The 18,058-nt window shown below is 34.7% G+C and overlaps 1 protein-coding gene across 4 annotated transcripts in view; it reads left to right on the top strand.

Moving 5' to 3' along the window:
• The first annotated feature begins 4,273 nt into the window (after nt 1-4,273).
• The window catches only part of LOC145814026 (putative plastid-lipid-associated protein 12, chloroplastic), a 57,378-nt gene continuing 43,593 nt past the window's right edge, over nt 4,274-18,058 (top strand). Inside the window, exons 1-3 of one of the 4 annotated variants that reach the window (XM_082910525.1) lie at nt 4,274-4,825; nt 17,169-17,222; nt 17,700-17,774. In XM_082910525.1, the coding sequence (XP_082766651.1) occupies nt 4,496-4,825; nt 17,169-17,222; nt 17,700-17,774 (459 nt within the window). In that variant the 5' untranslated portion in view covers nt 4,274-4,495. The remainder of the gene's footprint in view (nt 4,826-17,168; nt 17,223-17,699; nt 17,775-18,058) is intronic. The other 3 variants (XM_082910524.1, XM_082910527.1, XM_082910526.1) reach the window with 3 other exon arrangements.

Raw genomic sequence — 18,058 nt, 5'->3', positions numbered from 1 at the left:
TCTCTTTTTTTGTGACAGGTCGTTCAGGCTTAATTTATTCTGCCAGTGTTCTCCAGCTGAATGCTTGATTAGCAGTGTGGTCAGAAATTGACACACACAATTTGACGCCGTCTATGGGAAAGAAAGGAGAATAGATGGCCAACGACGGAATGAAAGATGCCCGGAAAAAGGAGGCAGAACACAGTTCCTGCAGTCCCTCAGCACGACAGGGCAAAGGGGCATTCTCACCGGCCTTCACGGGAGGTCGGGCATGGAGAATCAAAGAGGGCTGGAGAATGATGCTTGGGAGTTAGAACTTACAAGCTAAGGTTGGTTTAACGCTTGTTGAAATTTTAAAAATTTACAAGTTGAAGTTAAACCGAGGACATGTTTAACACTTGTTGAAAATTTTAAGAAAAATTTGCAAGTTGAAGTTAAACTGAGGTCATGTTTAACACTTGTTGAAATTTTAAAAATTTACAAGTTGAAGTTAAACCGAGGTTATGTTTAACACTTGTTGAAATTTTAAGAAAAATTTACAAGTTGAAGTTAAACCGATGTCATGTTTAATACTTGTTGAAATTTTAAGAAAAATTTACAAGTTGAAGTTAAACCGAGGTCATGTGTAACACTTGTTGAAATTTTAAAAAAAAATTTACAAGCTGAAGTTAAACTGGGGTCATGATTAAAGGAATGAATAATATAGGTTTCATCACCTTAGGATGCCGAGGTAATAGAACCTAGGGGGCAGTTGTGGGGACATAATTTTTGAATGACAACACGTGGCCGAGGTGTCACCAAAGTGCCAGTCGAGGTGCCACGTGTCCTGATCATGACGTCAATATGATCTCGGCTAGGCCGAGGTTATCTGCGAAGATACCGGAATCGGGGATAAGCGGATAAGGGACAAGAGTCTTAGAATGAGAGAGGATTTCAGTTTGGATAAAGATAAGACTCTTAAAGAGTTTATCACATTCCTACTGGGAGTCCAAGATTAGTAGTAATCCTAAGTCCATTGAAGGTAGGCTTCTATTGGGACTAGATTTGTGTTGCCTATAAAAGAGGGGCACCCTCATGGGTCTAAGGTATGCTTTTATACTCTAAATAGTGAGTTAAGAACTTTTGCTATGTTTGAGAGATAACTGACTTGATCGTCGGAGTGCCCCCGGGTAGATGAACTACCGCTGGAATCTCTTTTTTTTGTGACAGGTCGTTCGGGCTTAATTTATTCTGGCAGTGTTCTCTAGCTGAATGCTTGATTGGCAGTGTGATCAGAAATTGACACACACAATAATAATAAAGAATGAAGTGTATTTAGAATACAGTAGAGTGAGAATAGCAACTCTCTATCTCATCTTTTGACAATAACTTTTGTATTCATCACTGTTGTAACAATTTTGAAAAATAAACCATTGACTGGTAATACTTTTTCCCTATCTCCACTGTCAAGTGATTCACCTTATTTATTATGGACATGGTGTCACCAGTACGGTTGATGCACAACCGTGACTGTTGTGCGGTCTGTGTGATTTGTTTCGGGTCTTATTTTGATGATATTAACTGTTTACATTTTGGAAAAATATCAAGAAGAATATACTTGTTAAAAATCAAGTTAATTAGATATCGATAATCTTTTCATCAAAACACATATGTATATAAAAGGGCAAATTACAAACACCCCCCTCAAGGTTTTGTGAAAATACAGATTCTCCCCTGAGATTTGAGAAATTACAAATTGCCCCCTGAGGGTTAAATTTTCATAACAAATTAGGGGAAATTATGAAGGAATTTGTATGAAAATAAAAACCTCAAGGGGCAATTTGTTATAGAAATATAAACCTCAGTTGGCGGGATGTAATTTCTCAAACCTCAGGGGGGAATCCGTATTTTCAACAAACCTCGAGGGGGTTGTTTGTAATTTGCCCTATATAAAAATAAATAAATATGTATGCATCAAACTGAATACAAATGTGATTTGATGAAGGGGTTGTCAATATCTAATTAATTTGATTTTTTATAAGTATATTCTTCTTGACATTTTTTAAAATTTAAACAGTTTAGATCATCAAAATAAAATCTGAACATAAAATCTGAAACGAGTCTCACATCGGTCAACGATATGCATTAAGCACAATAGTAACCCTAAATCCATTTATTATTAGGTATATTTTTATTGACACATTAATTTATATTTTAATGGGTATCAGTCCTTATATTTTATGATTTTCTATTTATGGATATGGTTTGAGATTAAACAGAACAGTTTATAATTTATTACATACAATTTTATTAATATAAACGTAAATTATAACTCTTTACTTTATAAAAGTGTTCTTATATAGTAGCAGAACAATTCTAAACAATCATCTAAAAAATTTTAAATTTTGTGATTATGTTATGAATAATAAGAAAATTTTAAAATTCATTGCTTCAAATAAAATCTTTCAATATTGTAATAGTTTGATATGTTTTTAAATTTGATTAAAAAAAATTACATTTTTCCTTTTTATGTTTGGCTATTTTTTTTTCACTTTAATGCTTAAAATATATATTTTTTTACCACTTTAACCCTTTATATTTGAAGTTTTTTTTAGTTTTTTCTTAAAATTAATTTCTGTTAAAAATTAAAACAATCACGTAATATAAATTTTTTAAATATATATAACTCATATCAATAACATAAATTTTTTTTAGCATTTATTTTTTTTATGTTATACGATAATTATCGTGATATTTTTTTAAATAATTTTAAATAAAAATTAATTTTAAAGGTAAATTAAAAAATCTTGAAACATAAATGTTTAAAATGAAAAAATGACAAGATATAAAAAGGTAAAGTGTAATTTATCGAATTTACATAATGATTTAATTCTGGTTTGGAAAATTTTAATATACACCTCCGAGGTTTGCTTAAAATATGAATTGCCTCCTGTGGTTTAAAAAATTACAAATACTGGTTGTGTTTGGTAACGTTTACGTTTTCAGTTTATATTTATAAAAATTTTATAAACTGGTTTTTGTTTATTTTTAGAAAAACATAAACTACAAATGCGTTTGATAATTGACAAAATGTTTAAAAAATTTTAAAAATATAAAAAAGAGTGAGAAATGGCAAGTGGTGGCAAGTGACGGCGGAAGACGGTGGTGACGGTGGGTGGTGGGTGGGTGGGTGACGAATGGCGAGTGGTGGGTGGTAGCGAGTGGGTGGTGGTGGTGGTGGCGGGTGGTGGTGGTAGGTAGGTAGTGGATGGCGGGTGGCGAATAGTGGTGGCAGGTGGGTGGGTGGGTGACGGTGGCGGGTGGTGGGTGACAGTGGCAGGTGGGTGGCGGATGACGGGTGGTGGTGCCGGTGGCAGTGGCAGGTGGGTGGCGGATGGCGGGTCGGTGGTGGGTGGTGATGGTGGGTGGGTGGGTGACGGTGACGGGTGGTAGGTAGTGGTGGCAGGTGGGTGGCGGATGGCGAGTGGTGGTGGCGGGTAAGTAGCGGCAGGTGGTGGTGGTGGTAGGTGGGTGGGTGGGGTGACGGTGGCGAGTGATAGGTGGTAGTGAGTGGGTGGTGGTGGTGATGGGTGGTGGTGGTAGGTCGGTGGTGGTGGTGGTGGTGATGGTGGTGGTGGGTGGTGGGTGGTGGTGGCGGGTGGGTGGTGGTGGTGGGTGGTGGGTGGTGGTGGTGGTGGTGGTGGTGGCGGCGGCGAGGGGTGGGTGGTGGTGGTGAGTGGGTGGTTGGTGGTGGGTGGTAGTGGCGGGTGGTTGCAGAAGACGGTAGTGAAAAATGGTGACGGGTGGTGGCTAGTGTTGAGTGGTAAAAAAAAAAAACTCAAAACTCAAAACGGAAATACATTTTTTGTGTTTTCATTTCTTGGCCAAATTTATAAACTGAGATCACTAATTTATAAATCAAAAATTTTACCAAATAAGTTTTTATTTGAGTTTTTTAAATTCTTGTAAATATAAACAGAAAACGTAAGTGTTACCAAACGGTTTCCTGTCAGAATTTTTTTATTTAATAGAATTAATTAAAAAAGTGAGATTTCTAACTGTTTACCTATACAATAATAAAATTATCTTAAATAAAATTTTAACATTATTAAAAACTATTAATTAACTTGATAATTTATTAATAAAATGGCTTATTTATTATGAAATTAGAAATCTTAAGAAGCATAATATAATTTTTAGAATTAAAAAAATAATTTGTAATTAAAAAAATAATTTGTAATTTAAATAAATGTGTTTGTAATTTATTTGTTTATTTATATTTTATTATTATAAGATGGATATCCCCATTTTACTCAACGGAACCGATTTTGAATTAGCTCAGACCAATACTAGTTAGGGATAATTTTGTGCAAATGATAACATATCAAGAAGATACCCTGCACTGACGTGCGACGTGTTTGAATAAGAATGAGCCACGTGGCAGATCACATCCACGGGAATGGGAGCGTATCTAGTTGAATTACCAACGCAAACAAACAAGCAAACAGAACAGGGAAAGGCAGTGAAGCCGGAGTGAATGGCGACGATCCAAGTCGGAAATCTAGGGTTTGGATTGACGCCATTGCCAACGATATCACCGTTAAAACTAAAACCCAGAGCTGGTCTGCAATTTCACAAAGCTTTTGAGCCCTCAACTCCAACTCCAAGTGGAAATGGAAGAGTTGCCCTTGTTCGTCTGCCTTTATTCCCAGTTTGTTTGTGTTCTCTGGTAGACGAACAAAGGCAAGTTGAAGAAGACGAAGAAGAAGATGAGGTGGTTACTTTCAACGACCATGAAAATTCACTTATTGTTGCACTCATCGGCATTCAGGGCCGAGGCCGCTCTGCTTCTCCCCAACAACTCCAAGTACGATCCTATTCTCTCTCTCTCTCTCTCTCTCTCTCTCTCTCTCTCTTTTTAAAGATTATTATTGTATTATTATATGGACAACTAGTAGTGTATGGTTAACTGAAATCAATGCATTCAAAAGGTGCCCCCTCTGTTAAACAGAGGAAAAATTAAACAAATGAATCTTCACCAGCTCAATGTGGTTTCTGACAATATAAAACTGCAGTAATGATAGTAATAATAGAGACTCACAAAACACGACCTCACAATTCTTAAAATGATCTGAATTATTTATGTTGTTGTCAGAAATAATTTTTTAAAAAAATTCTAACACATCAATGGTGAATACGTCACTGGTGGGGGAGTCCTCCACACCCAAACATTTTCCTATAAATTGAAAGCTTTCTTCATTTTTTAATATTATTATAATTTTTATTATTAAATTTTATTTTAAATTATTGATAGTAATGAATTTACTTTCCTCGTGACATAGTTGATTTTAAATAACACATATTAATGAACTTATTAAATTATTAATATATATTCGTTTTTAGTTAATGGAGTCTTAAAATTAACACATAGTAATATTCTTCAAGTGATACGTGTAATTTGAAAAAATTCTAATATGCTTTTATTTATTTGTAAAATTTCTTTTAAAACTTCAAAATTTAAAGGGGTAAACCATCAGTATCACTAAATATATATAGTGGGAGTTTATGTTTGGTATTAAGACAGACAATATTTTTTTAACCATCTCATCTAATATTTATTTTTTAAAATCAAATAAAAACAATAATTTTTGTATATTTAAAATTTCTCAAACCTACTTTATGTATATAAAAATAATTTGATGTACTATTTGAATATAAAATAATTAATAGTCTAATATACTATATACATTAAGGATTTTAGGTACCTCTAGTCTTTGTGATTCATTCCAATTCATGAGTGCTACTAGATTGTCCATTCAATGTCCACAGTTCCTGTAGAGGGTCAGAAATCCTAATGTTGACTTAACCACTAAAGTCGCCTTTATTTAGGGAATGATTATGATAAAAGGAGTATGGGCAAAACCCTAAGAAAAACGGGTCAACAATGGACCGAATAGGGTCCAACTTATTGGATCTGAAAAGACCACCTACGGGATAAGTACCCACGGTAATTACCCGAGGTAGGACCTATTGTGGCCCTAGTACCTGAGGTGACTTACTAAGGCACCGCCCCCTGCAAGACAACCGTTGCGCCGGCGCCTCCTCCAAGGCACAAGTACCTAAGGCATTCCCCCTAAGAGAAGACATCTGAGGTGATTGCAGCCACAGACACCTATTTGAGGCAAGACTCTCTAAGGTGAATGCAGCCTTAGAGGAAGACCCCTTCTCTATGGAAATAGAGAGCAATGCTTGGAGCCGACAACAGGCTCCAAAGGTACCAGTATACCGCGGCAAGTTAGGATCATGACTCCTGCGAAGATGGATGAAGAGAAGCTTGAACGTAAGGGACATCCTTTCCATTTACCCTGGCTATGGACCTGCATTGGTTGCAATGGTAGGACCAAGGGAGCCCTTGAGGCTTAGTATGAGGCACAACTCAATTGAGCTGAGCCTTTGTTGTGACCCAAAACAAGGAAATTGGGGATCTTGTGGTTTGGTGGCTAAGAGTAAGGGAGTCGCTGAGGTGGATCCAAGAATAACTGAATGCAGGCTATAACTGATGAGTAAGGTATGTTGGGAAATTGTACTACATAAGGTGGTACAGAGTAAAGTATCATCGAGGTAGGTACTCTCGAGGGAAATACCACCTCAGAAGGTACCACCTCGAGAGGTGATATTGTGGGAGGTACTGCCGAGGTACATACCAAAACAGCACATACCGAGGGAGACACATGTCCACCGAAACTCTACGGTTAGGACAAGGAATATTCCATGTGATCCCAGAGACATGTGGCATCACTCTATTTAGCCACTTGGTATATTCAGTACCAAAGAAAAACCTACAAATAGGACCCATTTCCCAAGGTTTGAGAAGAGATTTTTTTTGTAGATTTGGAGAGATGTTGCTCATTTCTATTGCCATATTCCTTCATTCCTAAACCGCTTGCTCTACTCTCATCTAGCTACTTGCTCTCTAGTCCTCAAATTATCTACTATTTGCATAGCTTTGCCACTCTAAGTGATATTATTTACATTGTTCATTTTGGACGTCCTACAGTTCCATTTTAGATAAATTACAAGTACAACTCTTAAGATTTGTTTAAAATATTAATTACCTCCTGTGATTATGAAAATTACATTATGTCCTTTAAAATTCTAATCACGTAACAAATAACTCCTTTCATTTATTAACTATTGAGTCAATTAATAGTTTTAAATGATGTCAGCAATATATTCAAATTAGGGAAAATTACAAACACCCCCCTCGAGATTTGGTAAAAATACAGATTCCCCCCTAAAGTTTGAGAAATTACATTCCGCCCCCTGAGGCTTATATTTTCATAACAAATTGCCCCCTGAGATTTTTATTTTCATACAGATTCTCCCCTAATTTTTCTTAATTTGTTATGAAAATTTGACCCTCAGGGGGCAATTTGTAATTTCTCAAACCTCAGGGGGAATTTGTATTTTTACCAAACCTCGAAGGGGGTGTGTGTAATTTGCCCTTCAAATTAATAGATTTGATAATTTGATTGTTGTATAGGAGGATAGTTAGGATTTTCTTTTTTTTCTTTTTTTTTTTTCAATTCTGTTAAATGAAAAATTCTGACAATGGGTATTTGTAATTTCTAGAACCAGAGGGCAAATCTGCATTTTAAGAAAATCTCAAGGACTGTATTTGTAATTTACTCTTTTATTTATTTATTATTTTCTTTTCTAAATTCAGTAAGTTTTACAGCGTACCGTGATAACACATTGGCAAGATTAGAATTTTTGGCCTTAGCTTTTTAATGGGCGAGTCTTAAACTACGCCTAAGAAGTAGGAACGCGGAAACAAACTTAGACACAATATGGATATGGTACACAACGATTTTAAAAGAGATTAGGATACAGACACAATAAGAATAGGACAAAGAAATATATATAGTTGTTATATATTATTTACTATTAATAACAATAATAATCTCCATGTTTTTTATTTATCATCATTTCTTGGTTCTCATATTGGAATCTAGAAGAATATCTATACTTTCACTTTGGAGGGAATTCAATTTTTCGTTTTCCCTCCATGAAATTTTAGCTTCGTTCCCACATTGAAATCTTAAGCAAATGATTATGCTCTCATCTCCTATAAATAAAGGAAGAATTTTCCTTATTTCTTGAAGCTTCCGTTGGAGGTCCTCCTTTGAGGATATTCATGAGATGTAGTTTCTAGTTCTTTTAATATATATATATATATATATATGTAGAGAGAGAGAGAGGGAGAAATCAAAGAGTTAAAGACAGTGGTTTCAGACTGTTGTAATCTTAACAGTTCCAAAGATTTCGGGTCCTAACCGTTTTGGCAGTTTATGGATGTTGGGCGAGTTCAAATATTTGAATTTCTGGTTGTGTCTATAAAGAAGGGATGTGCCCTTCGTTGTCTGGTGTCTGTTCGAGTCGCTTTTAATGGACTCCCTGTAACAGCCCATAGACACTACTTCTAATCCCTTTTCTTTGCTTTTTCCTTGTATTTTCTAGGTTAAGGCTCTAGTTGAGAAAAATAACTAAGCAGTACAGCCTTAATTCTGTTTTCTAGTTTAGGCATTTTTATATAAGAATATTCCTTAGGGTAAATTATATTGATATTCTCTTAGCTTTATGACAAATTACAGATACCTCTCCTGAAATTTGTAAAATGACAAAAGTCTTCCCTGAGGTTTAGTTTTTTATTACTTATACCCCTTTCTATTAATTACTGTCAATTAGAAAAACGAAAATTCTTGACATCACCAACAAAATTGTGCACTTCCAAATTTTCTCTTATAAATTGTGTAATGACATAAATGCCATTCATATCTTGTTTTAAAGACATAAAAACTCTAAGTTATATAATAATAATAATAATAATAATAATAATAAAGGAGAAAAATACAAAAAAAAAAAAATAATAATTCTCCATTCTCTCTCTCCCCACCCACCGCAACTCAAACACTCTTGATGGTCGTTTAGCACACCAACGAGTTCTGCACGACTCGCAACACAAGAGGATTGACAATTAAAGTAAAGTCCTAAATTAAAATTAAAATAAGAATCAAATTTTAACTAATTAATCTTGCTAGAAGTCTCCGGCAACAGTGCCGAAATTTGATAGGTCGTTTAGCACACCAAAAAAAAAGACTAAACTAAGTTCCTATTGCTTAGAATAGAGATAAGTTTAGATATCGATCCATAGGAACTAAAGTGAAATTAAACCAATTTTATTTGCAAGATTCCTAAACTATTTGATGAAAATAGTTGATGAATCTCGAATCTCGAATTGAAATGAAAATATAAATTCAATTTAAAAATAAATACTAGAGTTAAGAAATTAATTGGGGAAAATACCAGGGTTACCACTAGTTACATAAATAGGGTTTAAAAACAGGAATTGATTGCGATATGATTTGAACTACCCAATATTTCACAAATACAAGCTTGAAATATTGATCAAGAGGTTGTCACATTCAACATATATGCACGAATCATCTCAAGTAATACAAGTTGCTCGCTCTAAACTAAGGTAACAACATGACTCGTCTTATACTTTGAACACGAACGCAAATAAAACAATTGTATGAAAAGCATTCAACAATTACAGATAGAGGAACACTTAAAGAGAATAGTAGAAAAGTAATAAAAACTTCTAAAACATTCATACAATTTGTTCAAACCATTACAACAATCAAAACCTAAGAATACACCCTATTTACTTAGCTAGGGTTTCATCAAAACCCTAGAAAGAAGAGAGTAGCCACTCAATGAGGACTGAGAAGAGGAAGTGGATGGTGAAACCACTATGAGTGCACTTTCAACCTTGAAGTCCAAACCCTTCCAAACCCTAGCCTCTCCTTGTTTTTCCAAAAGTTTTTGAACCCTACTTCAACCTTCTCTTCTTTCTTTATATTTTGCAATTTTCAAAAACAGGTTTAAAATGTCGCGCACGCATCACCGCACGATGAGTGTTTCTTGACAAAAACTTCACTTTTTGACTCATTTTTCACCCTAGGCACATCCACCCTAATTAAGATCAAATACTCATAACATGTACCAAGTTATATTCAAAAGAGAGTTAAGAAATCTCAATTAAAGGTCTCAACGAAACACATTTCGGCCTCAATCAGCTCCCGCAGCCTTCTCATTGTCACAACACTGTGGCCTACTACAAGCCCCACCACATCTACTTACCATCACAATTAAGACCACTACAAGCCCCACCCCCCAAAATTGACCATGACCATTTCTAGCCCCATCCCCTACAACCACTATCACCACCACAAACCCCACAATGCAAAATCGAGATTTTGTGTGTGTGTGTGTGTGAGAGAGAGAGAGAGAGAGGAGACGGGAAAGAGGACAGGGAAAAAGGAGTACATAATAGCTCACATATAAGCAAAATCCATGTTTACTAGCCCTAGAATCTGTAATCGAGAATATGATCATGAATTAACGAAAAACTTAAAAACCCCATAAGCTTGCACATTATAGAAAAAAGGAAAATCAATTACCCTAAGAAACAGGTGAGACAACTTTGGCACAATATACAAAAGCAACAAGTACATACATGGAAGATATAGTCACACTCACATTCCATACAGTAAGTATAGTGCTCTCATTATTACTATCAATGAAGTTAAAGTAGGAAACAGTTTACCATTAGTGTGCCTTACATCGCTACCAACAAGGCATCACACACCCTCTAACGTCACCCACAAGAATCGCACATGGCCACTGTCTTTCTCCTTTTAATTGCAAACCCCCACCACCATAGACCACGACCACCTCCAATGGTACCTCTCCACCTAAATCCACCAACCTTGGGCCTTCTACCACTTCAAGCCACTAGTCCATCCACCATCTACCACCTCTAACCATCATCCCTCCACCATAGTCCCACCCTTATGGAAACCGTCTCTCATTCTCACAATAGCATACCCCCACTACCATAGTCCCCGACTACCTCCAGTGGTTCTTCTCTGCCTCAAAATACCAACCCATCTACCATCTATTGCCTTTAACCATCATCCATTCAGATATTGTATAGTCTGTATTTAGGGATAATGTTAGGAATCTAAGATATTGAAGGAGATGAGATTGGGTGTGGTTTGGTTTTATGTTAGGAGTGAGTGGACTTGGGTGTTGTAATGGAAATCTAAGAAACATAGAAGGAAAAATTGTGAAAGACAACTTTATGTTACCTCAATGTGCCCAACAACACTAATAAGAGAGATCAGTGTCATTTCAGAAACCTCATGGGAGGTTAGTGTAATTTATTCTTTTATTTTTTTGAGCAACAACAAAGAAAGTTTTATAAAGAAACATGCATGAAACAAAGAGAGGACAAGGAGTCCTCATACAATGAAAAAGAAAACTAAACAAAAATCAACAGTGCAACCTGGAAAACATTCCAAAAACTAAGAATAGCAAACAACAATCCAATTCCTAGAAATAAAAAAATAAAAAATAAAAAAATAGAACTCCTTTAAATAGAGGAGACACAAAAGCCCAAAACAAAGCCAAGTAACTCGTCTTATCCCATGAAGATTCCACATCTAACTCCTTGTCATAAAAAACTCTTGCATTTCTTTCCAATTAAATGGTTCAAAAAATTGCAAAAACAATGTAAGACCACAATGTCTTGGCTTTCCTATTGCCGTCAAACCCTGCAAAATTAAGAAGAAGCATATTTGTACACACTCTCAGAGCTGCCCACTGTACATCACACAGTCCAAACAGATGCCTTCCATAAGAATAGTGCAACTAGACAATGAAGAAATAAATGATCCGCCGATTTTACATTCTTCTTACACATTATGCACCACTGAGGACAAAGGATGAGATTAGGCCTTCTCCTTTGGAAGAGATCATTGGTCATGACACTTCCTTGAGCTAAGGACCACGTAAAAAACTTCACTTTACGAGGGACAACTGCTTTCCATATTTTATTATGAAGTGAAACAAAGGAATAGAAGAATCACAATGATTTTATCAAACATAGATTTACATTTTTAAAAAAAATACCCTGAAGAAGTGATATTCCAAACCCTCGTCACTAGACGAGGGAGACAAAGAAACCCCACCAATCAATAACAACAAAGATGCCAACTCAAGAGACTCCCTCCTATCACTTAAATTCCTAGGGAAATTGAAGTTCCAAAAGATTGGTGCCACATTAGAACATGACATCGACGCAATAGACACATTCTGAGAATGAACCAATCTATAAAGAAGTGGGAAATTTGTTTCAAAAGAGGAATCCCCCACCCAAACACCTTCCCAAAACCGAATGTTTACACCATTACCCACTTTCAGTGACAAGAAACTAAATACTAGTGGAAGCAATTGCGAAATGGACTTCCAAGGTGACAAGAAGTGGCTCTACTAACCACGATAGAATCTCTACTATTGTCATGAACTCCATACTTGCTCTTATGATGGATTACCATAACGACTCAATTTCAACAGGAAGGCTCCACAACCACTTGCTCAAGAGAGTTATGTTCCTTGCAACAGTATTCCCAATAGCATGACCCGCTTTATTCCTAGGAAGAGAAACGACCTCCCATTTAACTAAGTGATTCATTTTCCCCTCATCGCTTCACTCCCAAAGGAAGTCCCTCATTAACTTCTCAATCTTTTTTGCAATTATAACCGGAATCTTGAACAAGAACAAGAAGTATATAGGAATACAACTTAACACGAACTGCACCAAAGTGTATCTCCCCCTCTAGAATCTGTTATTAGAATCTTACGATTCGCGATTCAATTCACGATTCGATTTGCAATTTTTGCAAAATCGATACGAATCTAAGGATGAATCTATTTTGGAAGTGAATCTCTAGTGAATCGCACGATTCACAATCGATTCACGATTCGATTTGCTTTTTACGATTCATGCAATTTTTAAAATTATTATGTCCGATGTATTTTCAACTCTATTTTTCCTCCATCTTTTTAGTAAAAATGACATAATACAACTTCTAATAGTGTTTAATACCAAAATAATCAGCATATATACATGATTTGTTGTTATTTTAGTGATCATAAAGTTTTTAATAGGATCCAATTAATTTTAGTCTAACCCAACATATGTTTAACCTTTCTTCTCATTTTTTTTTTTCCTTTAAAAAATCATTATATATCTTCTAAAGATGTTTAAGATTAAAATTACACTATGAATTATCTATTGCTATTTTATTAAATTAAATATTACATCTATGAGGTCAGTTATACTTTTTAAAATATTTTAGGCTTTAAAAAAAAAGATTCTAAATGATTCTTTCTTATTATTTGCTCACTGTTACTTAGAAAAATATGTATGTTTGTTGTCCAAATATTAATATCGTTGTTAATTATTGTTACTTTAGAAATTGATAGTTTATCTATTTGGTTATTATTTTTATTAAGAATGGTTGATAAGAAATATCTAAAAAAAAAAAAAAAAAAGGTAAGATGGTGATCTTACAGAGGAACGTTTGTTAACTTCTTACTTATTAAATTACGTGATTATCATTCAAAATAACATTTTTATTAATTTAAGTCTAAATATTTTATATTCATAAGATATATTTAACATCTAAATGTGTAAATATATGTTTTTAAATAATTTAGAAGAAGTGACCGAATCTTTATGATTCACGATTCGATTCGATTCGCGATTCGGTACGAGACCATTTCGATTCACGATACGAATCCCGATTTGACAACTATTCTAGATAACAAGGCTATGTTCCATCACTCTAATCTTATCGAGGATAGGGTTCCAAAAAACCTCTGACCTAGGATATCCCCCCAACGGAAGCCCCAAAATATCTAAAAGGAAATTTCTCAATGGGACAAACTAACATGACCACCATCCTTTCCACATAACTATGCTCCAAATTAATGCCTACAACCATGGTTTTAAAAACCAAACCGGACCGGACCGGCCGGTTCAACCGGTTGAACCGCCGACCGGTCGAGGTTCCGGTCCGGGTACACCCATAGAACCGGTCACAGTGAAAAACCGGCCTATTTTGGGAGAACCGGGAAAACCGGCGGTCGGACCGGCGAACCGGTCGACCCGGTTCCGGTTCACCGGGTTGATAAAAACGAACTTTTTGTATTTTTTTTTTCTTTTTTTTTATTCTTTCTTTCTTATATTATATATATATATATATTATATATTATATATATATAATAAAAATTTAATTGGAAACTCTCTTTTAAGGGTCTCCTCTTGTGAGGAATCCCATTGAGAGCTTGAAATTATTGTGAAAGCCTCTATCTATTTATAAGAAAAAATTCTTCCAAAAAAACTCAAGAAATCTATGTGGGATTCAATCAAATCTATTGGAGGAAAACTTAAAGTTTTGATATCCCTCCAAAATTTTTGCTCTTCTTTCAATCAAATTATTTGAATTAAAATCATATGGAGGGAATATTGAATATTGAATATTTGATTTCTTCTTCCAAAATTAAAATTAATAATATTTTTAAATATATTTTTATATTTTTTAATAAAAAAAAATATTAAGAGAAATATTTAAGATTGTTAAAATTTTTAATTTATAATTTTATTACTTATATTTTTATTTAAATGTAATTTTAATATATTTATGACGTCACGGTTCGATTCCGGTTCAACCCGACGGTTGAACCGGTGACCCGTCCACCCGATCATTTTTTCGATTCACTCACCGGTCCGGTTTTTAAAACATTACCTACAACACTACTCTTGCCAATATTGACTTTGAGACCGGACACAATTTCGAAGATTCTCACTAGTGCTAGCACAATGCCAACTTTTGCTATCTTCCTTTAATGAGAAAAAGTTAGTGTCATCCGCAAACTGTAAGTGACTAACACAAATCTCATCCCTCCCCACCACAAACCCCTTGACAACGCCCTTTTCCTTAGCTCTATCAAATAACCTCCCTAATACATCCAGTACCAAAATGAAAAGAAAATGAGGCAATGGGTCACCTTGCCTTAGTCCTCTAGATGAACGAGACAAATGAATGTTGCATTAGTGCATAGATTAACCTCCCCGTTCTCAAAAAATTTACCAAAAACTCTCATTAAATCCTTTTTAACTATGTTCGAACAATCTTGGAAAACAGCCATTGAAAACGCATCTGGGCCTAGAGCCTTACCTCTTTCGCATTCAAACACAACCTGTTAAACCTCACTCTCATCAAAAGGTCTCCCAAGCCATCTTTCCGTAGAGGTATCCACCGGTTTCCATTCAATGCCTTCAATCCTTGGTCTATCCACTCCTCTATCAAAGTAAAGGTTTGAATAAAAATTGAAAATCTCATCAATAATTTGATCTTCCTTCTTCATTACCAACCCTTGCCCAACCTCCAAATTCTTAATGAATTTCTTTTTCCTCTTCTCCGATGCAACTCTATGAAAGAATCTGGAATTTATATCACCCTCCTTTGTGCGTTTCAGCTTTTCCCTTTGCCCCCAAAAAATCTGCTCCCGAAAAACTAGTGCTTCCAATTTCATTTCCAATTTACCCTTTTATTTATTATGTATATGAATATAAATTTACAATACATAGATATGAAAGGCATTGTTACATATGTTGGTGAATTTTTATTTATTTAATTTTTTTTTAACTTTTCCCGTCTTTATTTTCATATGTTTTACTTTGACGCCAAATCATCTTTCCAAGGAAAAACCTACTTTAGTGTCTTCAGGCATGTCCAAACACAGGACATGTGTGTCCCTGTTGTCTCAAACATGAACACAAAACCCATCTTTGATACTTCTTAGGTTGGCGCCTTATTTAGCCTAACCCAATAATCTTCTCTCAATGCCCCTCAGACTGCTGTCCGCTTCCTCCTACAGCTTCCCCATGCCATTTGGCCAACAAGCCACCACCCCTCTCCCCTCCCCACCCCCTTGCAACTTCTCCCTTTTTCCCATAACACCCCATTACCCTCTCTTAGAACAAGAGAAAAGGAAATGACATCTAGAATTCAAAGTTTTAGTGACCTCTCATTAATTTTTCTTTTCCACACTGTTGTTGATGGTAAAAATACAATGAAAAGTGTTTCCTTTCTATTTTCTTGTTCTTTGCATCACCCAATCCATTAATAGAATGGAGCCTAAGGCTTTGTTGTTGATGGTAAAAATACAATGAAAAGTGTTTCCTTTCTATTTTCTCATTCTTTGCATCACCCAATCCACTAATAGAATGGAGCCTAAGGCTTTGTTGGGAACTTGGAATTGGTAAGGGAAAAGGATAAAGAAAGGTAAATGAAAGCAAAACCATTTTCTCTAGTGTTCTCACTTCTACTTTTGATATAGTTTGATATTTATTTATTTATGAAATGTTGTTCATGAAAGAGAAATTCTATCTAGAACTAAAAATTTCTCACATCCTTTCTTCATAATTTTTTCCCTCAATGCAAACACTACGCATTAATTGCTCTATTGAGGAAGGCAACAATAGAAGATGACTACTAAATAAAGTACAAGAAATCTGGTTATTGATTCAGAGAACCAATCCAAGCTATTTAAACTCTGTTTTCTCTGTCAGAATTGGTTAAGTTGAATTCTGATCTATTGATTCAAAGTTCTGATCAATTGAGTTCTATTCTAACTCTCAAATCCTAAGATTCACATTCAGCTAGTTTTCAAATTCAGATTCAGTTGCTCTCTATTCAAATCTTGAGATTCTATATTCCGTTGAGGTCCCAAATGCTTTCCACCACCATATATACAAACATTATACATATATTTAATATGTAAATATATATTATATGTCCATATAGATGCAATGAAATTAGAAACTGAGGTATTTGTGTTTTAAACTTGGAAATCAAGTTACAAAATTATGATATTTGGGTTAATATGTGATTTAGTAAATTAATATGGTGTTAAATTAAATAATTTGAATAGCAAAAGAGAAGAGAGAGAAAAAGAACATATAATAGAGGGCTATTAAGGTCATTTTATACCTACCATTAACGAAGACGAAATGTAGAAGAAAACAGTTCGAATAGCATGACAAATACTAAATCATCTTTAGATTCTACGGAATCATAAGTGAAATAGCATATAACATGCTATTCAATTGTTTTACTTCCATTGCCATGTTCTTTTTTTTTTTCTTTTTTTTTTCTCTACATTTTGTTTTGAAAACAATTGGCTTGATGCAAACATTTGAAAATTGCTAATCATTATGAGAAATTGAACAGGAGGTTGAACGTGCGGTGCAAGTTTTAGAAGGTTTAGAGGGTGTACCTGATCCGGTTTGTGATTCTCTTTGTAAATATAGATTTTTCTTTTCCTTACTCTTCTTCTTCTTTTTTATTTATTTATTTTTTCCTGTCTGGTTTAATATTAATATTTGGCTGAAATATGGAATAAATTGATTATTACAATTTGTAAGTACTTTTTCATGGGTATGAATATTTATCAGAGACATTGTATTAAATTCTTGATAGCAATGAAGCAATGCACACTGAGTAGGGTACAACTGGCATTTCTCAGGGGCTTACTAATGAATTTCTATTCCAATCAAACAATTAATGATTGAAATATTGAAGACTCCATTGGAATAAAAAACTGGAAAGACTTAGAGCTTGCTTCAGTATTTTATTTTGACTGGAAAAACAAAATATGAATTTCTATTTGGACTGGGATAACAAAATATGAATTTCAGAGCTTGTCTTCAGTATTTTATTCCAATGGAGTCTTGACTGATTTTGTATTTCTAACTTTTGCAGACAAGCTCTAGTTTGATTGAAGGTCGCTGGCAATTAATGTTTACAACAAGACCTGGAACTGCATCCCCTATTCAGGTTGACTTGATGCTATTGGTTCAAATATTATTATTATAACCTTGGTTTGAAGTTACAAGCTCACGTCTCATAACTTACTTGGTAGGTGTAGCATATTAAAATATAACTATTTATCACAAAACAAATTATCCAACTGCGTAGCATAAATATAAGAATTTTTGTACTACAAACATACTTCCTAAATAACCCATCAAAGTGTATTTTGTTTTTATATCAGTCTTAAACTTTTCAGACCGTTACTTATAATTTAATATGAATGTGTGGATTTAATTAAACTGTGTGAA

Source organism: Camellia sinensis, unplaced genomic scaffold (assembly GCF_055761805.1).
Source record: "Camellia sinensis isolate YWXY unplaced genomic scaffold, ASM5576180v1 Unanchor1, whole genome shotgun sequence".
NCBI classification, from domain to species: Eukaryota; Viridiplantae; Streptophyta; class Magnoliopsida; order Ericales; family Theaceae; genus Camellia; species Camellia sinensis.
This window is presented reverse-complemented; position numbering and strand designations above follow the sequence as displayed.